The following is a 12,524-nucleotide window of genomic DNA, read 5'->3' on the forward strand; positions in this document are numbered from 1 at the left end:
TTCTTGCTTGTAATTGAATAAGAGCTGCTGTTTTGGTAAGAGTCAGTTGCATTTCCTGGGCCTCAGTCTGCTTCCCAGCTGGCAGTCTATTTTCATGAAGTTTTGGCAAAGATTCTAATTCTGTACTTCCTCCCCAGTTTTTACATTAGATTGTGTATCCTGACATCTAAACAGGTCCCTACAAGAGGGGTAAGGCACTACTCTGGACTTTCATCCAAGGTGATGACCTGTAATGTAAATAACTTTTATCCACACAGTAATCCCATTAACTTGTAGGAGTGAGTCTTTTTCTACAGTAAATAAATCCACACTGGTATAACTATAGTGATATAATGGAAAAAGGAGATTACTTCATTGAATTTTGATAATTTATGCATTTATACTACAACAGTTTAAGGTCCATTTTACATCAACATAATGTGCTTTACATTATGGGTTTCAGTCAATGAAAATAAAATACACTTCTGGAAATGTTTGTAATATCCTAAGAAGAGGAGAAACTTGCTCTGTATGTCAGTATATACAAAGGTAAACACTGGAGTAGTCTACCTAAATCAAAGATTCATAAGCTTTAATGAGTAATGGCTCACTTCTGTATGCTATCATAGCTGTTGCTTGTGAAAGCGTGGGCATCTCTGATTTCACTTTGTCTATAAAGTGAAACTCTACTCTGCCTTCTGCCGAGCAAATATGGGCCTAGTTGTTTTGCACATTCAGACTGCTTGTTGCATTTTTTATTTAGCCATCCGCCTGATAGGATGAGGTCTAAGAGTAGGCATTACAGCTGGAGACAAATTTAACAGCCAGACTTCAGTGTAAAAATTACCGCTTTCATACCTACAGCCTCTACTTCCTATCCTCATGACTTTAGAGTAGTCAAAAACTAATTTTAGCAGTGAGTCATATCTGCTTATCAAGACGGCTTGCTATTTCATAATATACTACTACCTCATTTTATCACTGGCAGTATCTTGTACGTGCTTAGGGCCTTGTTACATGTTGTACTTTGAGCTGCTCAAATGTTGGTCGGGGTTAGTTGCATTTTAAGGCTAAAAATCTCTGACTGTCCCCCACCTGCATAGCTGTGACTTGCCACTAGGGCTAAGGACAGACATTACACATAAACTGGTTTAAGTGATCAGAAACTGGTTTAAATCAGTAACAGAACAGGTGTTCAGTACGCATAAACCAGTTTCATAATGGCTGAAACTGGTTTGAGATGAACCTGATTGAATGTAGTATCAGACTTAACTGATTTGGATCAAACTGGTTTATGCAATGTCTGTCCCACACCCCTTGCTGGTTTAAGTTAAATCAGAGGTCCCCAGAATCCAGGCACGCTCTCTGGGCTGGGCAGAGATCTTTGCTCCACAGCAGAGCTGGGTCCTCCCCTCTGCTCCCTGGCCAGAGCTCTGGCAGAGACTTGCAGGCACAGCAGGATCTGCTGGCTTCCCCATGCCCCGCTCCCCCTGCCCCCTCACCACTAGCTGCTTAAGCAGGGATCCCTTCCTCCTCTCTGCCACAGCACAGACCACAGCCAGCATGTGGTATGCTGGCTAATGCTGTATAAGGCTCCAGCAGAGCCTGCAGACACAGCAGGGTCTGCCTGGCTTCCCCCTGCCCTACCCAGCCCCTCCATTTCCCCCCCCCCCCCCCTGCTCTGCTGCTTAAGCAGGAAACCCTGCCCTCCCTCCCATCTCCCACAGCACAGACCCTAGCTGCACGGACCCTAGGCATGTGGTATGCTAGCTAATGCTGAAAAGTGTCTGTATATATGTTTTTCTCCAATTTCACTGGGGCAGACAGACAGAACAGTGACTGCTTAGGGCTGTTTGGAGCTAATCAACAGGTCAGTGGGTAAGCTGTTTAAGAAATTTTAAATAATGGAGAGAGGCCATTGTTTTGCTAATTGGGTGATAAAGACTATTATCACTATCAGCCCCCAGCTGGCTTGCTTGCCTGTCAGTTTGCTGCAGACAGTATGATGAAGCGGGGGGGGGAAACTAAAAAGCTCCATATCATCAACAGAAGCATGCACTGCACCCCCACGCACCCTTGCCTCAGGGTGCTAGCTGGGGGCTAGCAATACTCCCACCTCTTGAGCAGCCAGCAGGTAAAAGCCTGGGACCGTGCAGGCAGACCTCCCTAATGAGAGAGTTCTGCTGGGCCTGGCCACACACCCGTCAGCTCAGCTTCCTGCAGAAGGGAAGGGAGGGCTGCTCTAGTGCCCCCTGGCTTTCATCCTGAGCCACTGTAGGCATGTGCCTGAATTTCCTCAGTCTAAAGAGAATGTCCAGTTACAAACCAGTTCAGCCTAGCCAGGTTAGACTAACCTGCAAAGATTGAATCTATTCAGGCTCAGGCTTTTTGAATGTCTAGCCTAGAGGGCTGGCAAGCTGGGACCTGACTAGGAGCTAAAGCTGTGAGTTGTCCCTACAAGGCTGGTGAGCCAGCATAGGTGAGAGAGGGGTTTGGAGGGGGGGTGGGGTGGGAAAATGAAGATGGGAGGTGGAGCATTAATGGGTTGGGGGTGGGTAATGAAATGGGAGGTGGAAAGGGAATTTGGGTGGGGGAAGGGTGGTGAAAGGAAGTCAGCCAACTGATGAAGGATAATATAAAAAGTTAAAAAATGCATTAAGTAAATTTAGTAAAGAGGAAGTAAATTAAAGAAGGTCTCGTGTTTTAATAAATTGGGATTTTGGATGTGGGGCTTGTCATGCTTCCTGGAGTAGCTGGGAGATGCAAGCAGTGGGGGAAAGTACTTTTGGGGGAAGCTACTGCCCCTGCCCTGGGAAGGAACCCCAGCTCATAGGGACCCAATCCAGCCCACTACCTTGTTCCCTCCCACCCCCTTACACCCCACTGTTAAACCCGTCAGTATCCAGGCTAGCTGGTGTGTGGTCTGTAGGCTGTTTGCATGGGGTTGCACCTCTGGGTGTGGGAAGGTTACACAACCCTGGGGATAGGAGGGGTGGTTGGCTTGGTGCCAGAACTTCCCCCTGGGGAGTAGAGTTCAGGAGGTGGAAAGTTTGTCCTCACAGAACAGGAGGGTGGGGAAGGGGACGCCGCATCCTGGGATGCTGGATGACTGCAATTTGGATGACTCATCTATGGAGAGTGGCCACACATTAATGCAACACAAGCTGAGTAACACAGATCAGAGAGAAACCTGTCATGGAGTGACTTAACTTTTAAGCCACCTAAAGCATACCTTAAAACTAGTTTCAGGTATTAGTGTGTGGACAATCCAGGGCTTAAGATCTTCAGGAGCTGCCTAAAATGAATGTAACAAGGCCCTTACTTAGGGAACATGACACCATTAAAAATATTCCAGTGCCCTGAGAAGTTCATATAATAATTTTCTTCTCTGAATTATTATTTTTAAAGTGGATTGTCTTGCCCATGTTTAATCAGCTCTGTTGGCAGCTTTCTTATTTTCAGAGCATCTTTACTAACATTTTGAAGGGATAAAAGTATTTCCCATTAAAACAGCAATATACACTGACCTTCAAATGCAGTCAAATCACTAGTGATTTCCTTTTTCCATGTTAAGGGCTTGTATACACAAAAAAGCTGTTGTGAAATAAGCAGCAGTATTAATTTAAAGTAAAACTAGCTATTCTTCAAAGAACCCCCTGTGAGACTTTCACATTATGACCATGGACAAGTGAACAGATTAACTATGGCAAGTCAACCTGCTCTGATTTTTTTTTTTTTAAACTGCACACACAACATTGCCCTTAACAGTAATTTTGGCCTTGGCCCTATAGTGTAATTTAACTCTGAAAGAATCAGGGCTACATTTGTCAGATTTTCAAATGAATATCTTTCAGTGCAAGGCGTGATAGTTTCTGATGCATTTAAATGCAGAGCCTGCTCATTTGTGTGCAACTGCTATAGTGCAGCTTGCTTTTGGTTTATGCCTTGAGCATTTCCTCTCTGTTCACGTGTCCATGGTTTTAGCTGAGATAAAAAATAACAGATAAAACTTCCTTGAAAGTTTCAGCTAGGTTCTGTATTGGTTGAATTACAAGGATTAGTTATAAGCTTGTGCGAGATGCTACTACTCTAGCTTATATCAACTGCACCACTGGTCTTATCCGGTTGTATATATTGCAGGGATAACTGCAGGAAAATTGCCTTGCCCATTTAGTCATTTTCTCCTGTATAAAGTACTTCTGTGAAGTATTCCTGTTCCAGTTTGGTAGAGGTTAGGATTTGTTTTGAAACCAATTGATTGCACAGGGTGCGGAGTAAAAAAGAATAAGGCCTGTGAACTGTGCAGTTAAATTAGAAGAACATAAAATAGGACGGAGGGGACCTCCTCGGTCACCACATCATTTCAAAATTCTATCTCAAAGCCAGTTAAGTATTTTGCCCCCGCTTCTATGGGAAGCCTTTTCAAAACTTCACTTCTTTGATGGTTAGAACTTATTCATAGCATATTTATACCTATTTGTTCCTGTGCCAACAGTGCCCTTTAGGCAAAATAGCTCTCATCCTGCTCTGGTGTTAACCCCACTGAGACCAGATGCTTCCAGAGTTTTGCCTCAGGGTATTAAATATGTCTGAGATGTTGGTACTAATATGTATACAAGAGGATTCCATCCTCCTACTCTGTTTCAGTATGAAACACTGGTTGAATGGTGCCTAACATTTATTTTCTTAAATTACTATTGTTCTGAATAAACTTGGATTACCATGAAGTTTCCACAAGTGATGATACTACCTGTCTTACTTAATAGTATGAAAATGTATGTGTGAGTGTATATGTATGTGAATGTATTAACATAAAGTTCCAAAAGTAAATTTAATATTTTTATTTGGAAGTTGAAGTCCATTTCCACCTGCAAAAGTTGACTGCCATTTTGTAAACTTAAATTAATGATCCAGAATATACTGATCCTATTTTAACTTGCTGCTTAACTAACTTTGGGATTGCTTTCATTGCTTGGCAGTGCTATTTCTGACGCTTCTTTATTAAACTTACCTTTGGCTGATTGGTTTTTGGATAATATTATGCTTCTACTGATGTATGTTATGTGGAATTCGGATTTTTCTTTATTCTACTTGGTCAGTCCCCAACATTACAGTTTTATTCCAGTGTACTATTTACAACAATGCTACAGTGACATCTGGTGGAGGTCGAGAGTTTTGTGGTAGAAGCTTCTACCTTCTGTCACTTCACATATATACATTATTGCCATGCTTAAGGAACAGGTTAATTAAACAAAGCACTACCAATATTTTTGGGGACCAAACTTTGCCCCTACTTCTCCTTCCACAGGTGCAGATAGACCTGGATTAATCGTAACTAGTATGCTTTTAATAATTCAGTTGAAAGGAACTAGAATAAACCAAATTAAGGCCCATACACAGCAGACACTCTATGGCTAGGGACAGACATTACACATAAACCAGTTTAAGTGATCAGAAACTGGTTTAAACTTGTAACAGAACAGACGTTCAGTGCACATGAACCACTTTGAAAATAACTGAAACTGGGTTGAGATAAAACTGGTTGAACGTAGTATCAGACTTAACTGATTTGGGTCAAACTGGTTTATGCAATGTCTGTCCCAGACCCCTTCTTGGTTTAACTTAAACTAGAGTCCTCCAGCATCCCCAATGCTTTGCAGCACTGGGTGGGGCTCTGTGCTCCACAGGAGGGCTGGCCCTGCCCCTCTGCTCCCTGGCTGGAGCTCCAGCAGAGGCTGTAGGCACAGCAGGGTCTGCCTGGCTTCCCTCTGCCCCACACCTCCCCCAGCCAGTCCCTGCTTAAGCAGGAATTTCCCCCTCCCCTCTCCCACAGGATGGACTGTAGGCAGCATGTGACATGCTAGCTGATGTGAGGTGTCTGTGTAAGGCAGACAGGGCAGTGTCTGCTCAGGGCTTTTTAGAGCTAATCAACAGACTGGTTATGTCCCTCTGTTCCTTTTGTGGAAAAAGTTTGTTTAAGAAGAGCTTGAATGAGATAGGCTTTTCTTGATGGGCTGATAAATGCTCTGTTATCAACTCCCTGCTGGGCTGGTCAGGAGCAGTGGTGAGGGGACACCCCTCCCTAATAAGAGCATCCTGTTGGGGCCTGGCCTCACCGCCTCTCAGCTCAGCATTGGAAGAGAGGGAGGGCTGCTCTAGCACCCCCAGCTTCCAGCCTGAGCTATTGCATGCATGTCCCTACATTTTCTCAGTCCAGAGGGAATGTCTGTATGGTTACAAACCAGTTCAGTGTAGCCAGGTTAGACTAACCTGCAAAGATTCAATCAATTCAGTCTCAGGCTTTTTGAACGTCTGTCCCTAGCTATATGCCTGAAGAAAGGTGTTTGTGCCTGGAAACTTGAAAACAACAATTTTTCCAACTATTTAGTTGATCTAATAAAAGATATCATATCTACCCAAAGAACCTTGTTGGCCTATACACATGTATGTACACTATTATGAAGTAGTTTGTTGTATAGGTTTACACCCTAGTTGCTTTGAAGTAACTTGTTTCTGGATTCATATACTTAGTTAATTCAGATTCTCTCCTGATTTGTCCTCATGTAGGTAAGTCCTTATTATACTAAATATACAACTAATTAGTGGAAACAACACTAATATTGTTACATTCTCAGTTTAGGATTAGAAGAGTCACCTTTAATATATTTTCTTGACATTTCCATAGATGTCCTGTTGAGCAGGTGGTTTCTAACTTGTGTTATGAAGTTTAAGTTGGCTCCAGACATTGTAATTCACTGGGATACTCTGATATGAGGACATGGACAGTGTTTTGGAAACAGTTTTTGGAAAACTAACATTTCTTATGACATTAGTTTTAGTTACCTGATAACCATAGAGTATTCTCAGTACAGCAAGGGAAAGTTGCAGGAGGAGGAGGAGACAGGCACTGAAGTTTCTTGCATGTCTCAGCTGCTTTCTTTGTATTAAATTATGACAACCATAACTGTGTTGTCATTTAAGATTTTTTTAATCTGTTGTGATTCCCAAAATGCAGGATGCACTGTGAGGATGCCAATAATCATCCTTGATTGCTACTGGATTTTTAAAATTGTTTTGCGTCTGCTTCCTTTTGCCATAGTAGCAAGATCTGAAAAAGACGGATAATATCAAAAAGTAATGCTTGCCTTTTGCTTGAAATATCAGGAATGTTAAATGTAATATTCCACAGTGTTAGTGGAGTACGGAGGGAAGTTTGGAGATAAGCATTGTAAGTTTTCATACCTGAACTGAAGAGGTAGGTGGCCTGAATCCTTAGCAATATTTTTCTTCCCAGTGCCAATTACATTCTGGCATCAAGTAGATGTTAACAAAGGGAACAGAAACTCCAAAGTTTTCAACTTTTTTTTTCTCAATGACTTTGTTTTGACTTATTTGTGATACAATTTCTCTATTTTGCTGGTTTTCCAGTTTCTATAAAGGCACACATGGTAGATAAAGTAATAATTTCTAGTGCAACAAAAAAGGGAGAAAATTCCCTCTAATTTATTAATGAATGACAAATTATATACATTATACCTAATCTAAATGATAATATAAATAATATGATAAAATGTATTAAAAACTGGGCTTGTCAGTTAGAATATATACTTAATATCAGAAAGAATTAATAAATGGGCTCCTCACTTATGGCAGAGGTCTCTATAGGTAATTTAGCCCATCTCTAATAGTCATTGATAATGGGTCCCATTTTAATGTTAGGCTATATAATGAAAAGGGCAAAAGAAGTAGCAGTGTAATACCACTACCATGTTAAGGCTAGTGGAGCTGTAATGCCTAGTGCTTAAATGAAGTGTCTCCCAACTTTGAAAATGTAAGCACTTAGTCAAATTTAACAGAACAAACTGTTGTCCAATTTTGAAAAATTAATGTTGTTCTATTTTTTCAGCCTCAGAATATAATGAAAACTATATTTTTGAAAGTGGTTTAGTTCTGGATTCACACTGAGGTTCCCAGCATTCCAAGTAAAGGATGAGTGGTGGCCGCAACAATGAACCTTCCAACAGTTTTTGTCTCGTATCTCTCTGTACCAAGTTAACTTTCCGTTTTGAGTAGATTTGTCTTAGTCTGGTGCAGGGTTTGCAAAAACTAACTTACCCTGTAAAGGTAAGGAATTGCCATGTTCCTCACTATTATTAGGGTATCAGGTTCAGTTCTGCACTCTGCTGAATATGGTAGATCTGATCCAGTAAATCTCTTAATTATGCACTTTGCAATGTCTAAGTTGCATTAATCCCCTCATTTAGGGCACAGGATTCCTACCACTCCATGCTTAGCCTTGTTCAAACTAGGGAAATGGCTGTTAGACTTGGACCTGAACTTAAATCCATTTTTAAATTGCTAATAAATGGTGAAAAACCCTTCCTAGCTATTCTCTTACTTCAGTTTAAATATGTGGTATTTGGGTTCAGTTTAAACCCGTGCCTAATTGAACAGATATAAACTAGGCTTATCATTTCAGCTTGAACATCCACACAGCCTTTTGTACTGGTTGCACTAAAACAGTTTAGCAGTTTAGCATCAGTTAAATTGCTGCACCTTTTGGCTGTAGACCGCTTCTGAGGCACTACTTGATATGAGTAAAGGATAGCATTATTTTCCATTTAGGCAGCTTGGATACATGCCCTTCTCCTGTAAATAGTTTTAAATGTTGATTATTGGAAAAATTGTTACACAACAAGGATAAAAAATATTTAGAGTGTGAGTCTTTTTCTGGTAATAGAAAGCATTAATAATTACTAATTTACTGCCAACATGCTTGCCACTCTGGCATGAAAGCAAGATGACGTCAAATGGGAGTGTCCACATAATTGGCTAATAGACAACTCAGCTAGCTTTTCTCCCTCAGCTCTTATACTGTGAAATGATGGAAAAGTTTGATCTGTACTAGCTGACTCTTTTTTTTTTTTCCTTTTCCCTTGGGGGCTGCAGGAAGTTTTCTCCCAGTGATGCGTGCTTTTCTTCATGAAGTTTTCTCCCAGTGATGCGTGCTTTTCTTACTGAACTATATCTTTTGCAGGTGACAGTTTTTTATATCTATGCTAAATTGTTTTGGAGCATCTTTGTTGCACGGCCTCTTTCACTCTGCTGCTACCTCTTAATACATATCTGGCTTCATTGTCTTGCCTTTCTAAAAGCTTTCTGCCACTGTTTCCATTGTCTCAACTGTGCTGCATTACTGGTAATTGTTATGAATCCTATTTCTTCCAGCTTTGGAGACATGTTGTCCTTTACACTGACTGCCTTTGTTGAGCTGATGGATCATGGGATTGTATCATGGGATACATTCTCTGTGGCATTCATCAAAAAGGTAAATTTGTATCCGAGAATGTGTCAATTTAATGTCCAATTTATCTGTAGATTTTAATAATTTGAAGAGAGTTTCTTTTTCAGCTAGCTCATAATTATCTGGGCAAAAACCTGTTTCTGAAAGTGGGGAGAATGATGGTGGTATTTCAAGCTGTAAATATATTTTTACTGTAGATCTGATATGATTTCTACTGAAATCAGTGTGTGTGTTGCTCTAGACTTTGGTTGAGCAAGATGAGTTACATGGTGTTTTCTAACACCTTATGAATATGAGAAAAAGTTTACTGATTTGTTAGGAACCCTGAAAGATATTACATTAATTGTACAGTTAACTGTAACATGCTGCACATTTAGCCAATTCATCATCTAATAAAAATGGCAAACCAGTCACAATGATGATCTGCTTTTAATATGGAGCATCTTTGTGGCTGTGTTTTTTTTTATCATGGTTTAATTTGCACATGTGGCATGTTAAAGGGCTGCCATGAAGCCTGCCCCGGAGCTGCTTCTTGTAGCTGGGCTGCCGAGAAGCCTGTTTAAATTTCCCAGTGCACAGAGAGTCCAGGATATGGGAGCTGCTCCCTGGTCCCTCATGCATTTGTAAATTTAAAGCTGTGCCATGCAGCTCAGCATTGGAGACTGATTCCTAATCCTGAGCTGCTCAGTATGTCTTTAAAGATCCAGATATGCAATGAGATCTGAGGAATTTTATCCCAGATCTTCAAAACTGTCTCTCCAGCCATGCCATATCTTGAATATCTGATTAGTAACTGACACCATTAAATCCAGGCAACTCCCTGGTAATGAAGTTCATTTTAGTTTAATTATGAAATTATGATTCATACCAACTTCGCTTAATGGAAGTATAGATAAAGCTCTTTTTGACTTGAATCAAGAACAATGTTGGAATGCTTTATTTTTTATTTTTTTGTTTTGGTTGGGTAGACTATTACCCAAAGGGAGTATTACAAATGGAAACTATTAACACAAATTCTGGTCAGTTTGCAAAGTGAGTTAAAAGTCATTTGTGAATCTAGCACACCAGTCCAACATGGAACCCTGTAATTTTCTAACATTTTCCTATTTTTAAAAGCCTTTTGTCCCAGCATCTAAAAAACCAACAAACAAAAAAACTAGCTAGACAATAGAAAGCTGTTATAAAAAGGAATGTAAAATACACTAATAGAACAGACAAAAATAGAGCTGTTTTTCTGCACAAATCCTTTTTATTGTTTGACAGTCTTGTGTCATGTGAGCCTCCATAGTTTAAGGAAAACAGGCAGAAGTGTGGGGCTTTTTTATTACGGTGACCATGTCTCTTTTAAGGCACTGTCAGGACAAATTGGATCACAAATTTAGCTTTTATGAAATGTAAGACTAAAAATATTTTTGTGAAGTAGCAGCAGCAGCAATAACATTCAAATATCCCGTGGAACAAGACCTATTTTTCTATCCTCTTCTTTCCAAATAAATATTTTTCCGGTAGTGTTTGCAATTTAAATTTGGTTTGAAAATGACTATCACTTAAGAGAAGATGGACTAATCTAGTTTGTTTCCAAGATGGAAGCAAAAAGCAATATACAGAACTAGGATTTTAACGTTCAGTGAGCACATCTACACAAGACGTTTACTGCGGAGTTGACTAAATAGCTCCTCATTAAATGTTGCAGGCCTACACATGCACCTCATTAAGCTGGAGTAAACTAACTCCAAAGGAGGGTAGTGCTTATAAATACCAGTACTACCCTACTTCAGAGTTTTTTACTCTTCAGCACCCCACACGGAAACCCTCGTGCCCCAGCCGGCTGCTCTGCAGCACATTGAACCAGTGGGGAGCAGCCCTGAGCTGGCAGGCTGACCCCTGGGGGGACCTCCTGCTAGCTCTGGCTGCTCTGACCCAGCTTAGCATGCTGTGGTCCTGGGCAAACATTCAAATGGAACACCCAGGAGAAATAAACTCTGGCACGATATGCACTGGAGTTTATTGCTTTGCATTAATTGCATGTGTGGTTGCACCCAGTTTTAATTAACTTCTAATTCAGGTTGGGATATTTGGTTTATAAAAATATGAGCCTAAGCCTGTTTTTTGTTTTTTTGTTCTTTTGTCCTGTGGAACTTCACTGAAGGTAATGGGGTTAATTTGGTCTATATTTCATGTACTAGAGAATATCCTAGGGAAGTGTGGCCTGTCCTTCCCATGTGTGCCCAGTATACCCTAAAGGTATGTAATGCATCTGCCTTGAGTGCTGCCCTAGTAATACGCCAATAAGCATATTCAGTGACACAGTAAAGGTGTTACATTGCATCTCTTTGAAGCACAGAACACATGGAGTGAGCTTGGTGTGTTTCACTGCATGTCTATTGTCTACCTGGCATGTCCTATGGTGGTATAGACATACCTGTAACAACTTCTTCAGGGAATTGCTGGAGTGTCCTGTTTGGATTGATATGTATAAATATTTATAGGGAAGTGTGTATAGATGCATATCTTGAGTATATAGAATTGCATATTTTGCTTCTTAAAAAAAAATGACAAAAAACCCCCAACTTGATGATTTCCAAATAAAATTATCAATTTCCTTTTACAACCCCCCCACTCCACCCTGCCAACTCCCTTCCCCCAAAAAACCCAGCTGTTCATAAACACTTTGTCAAGGACAAGACCAAGTACAGTATATGCTTTTGGCTAGGAGAAGCCCATTAAAACTTGTGTATGAAGACCACAGAAGGATTTTGAAATGCTAACATAGACATCTTTGTCCAATCCTGTCACATCTCTTGCTTTCAGGATAAAAGTAATTACAGGAAAAATGTGTGGGTGTGCTGCTGAAATTGGTATGTCTCCATTGTTTTCAGTACTTGGCATTTGTATAAAGTAACTGCCCCTGAGCAGCCTCGTTTAAAAAATAGAGTTGCATCTTCTAATGCTTCATTGTGTCATCCTGGCAAGGAGAAAGAGGAAAAAGTTATCAGAGCAGAGACGAACACAGTGAGGAAAGACTTTGAGAAGACAGAAAACAAAAAAGGAGGAAAAAGGTAGAAATGGAGGAAAGGTGCTTCTTCTGTTGATCTGGCAAAATATTTAAGGATCTCTGCACCCATGTGCAACTTCGTATGTCATTGGAACCTGCTCCTCTGTTCTCTCGTGTTAAGCCCTTTACAGTTGCTGATGGACTGATTCAATCACAGAAGGTGCTGATAAGGGGGCTGAAAAGTGC

General features: G+C 40.6%; 1 protein-coding gene across 4 annotated transcripts in view; it reads left to right on the plus strand.

Moving 5' to 3' along the window:
• Positions 1–12,524, plus strand: part of ELMO1 (engulfment and cell motility 1) — a 462,043-nt gene that overhangs the window by 161,392 nt on the left and 288,127 nt on the right. For all 4 annotated transcript variants that reach the window (XM_025211243.1, XM_006029749.2, XM_025211244.1 and 1 more), the window contains one exon: positions 9,208–9,307. In XM_025211243.1, the coding sequence (XP_025067028.1) occupies positions 9,208–9,307 (100 nt within the window). The remainder of the gene's footprint in view (positions 1–9,207; positions 9,308–12,524) is intronic.

This window comes from Alligator sinensis, unplaced genomic scaffold, assembly GCF_000455745.1.
Source record: "Alligator sinensis unplaced genomic scaffold, ASM45574v1 scaffold254_2, whole genome shotgun sequence".
In the NCBI taxonomy this organism is placed as follows: domain Eukaryota; kingdom Metazoa; phylum Chordata; order Crocodylia; family Alligatoridae; genus Alligator; species Alligator sinensis.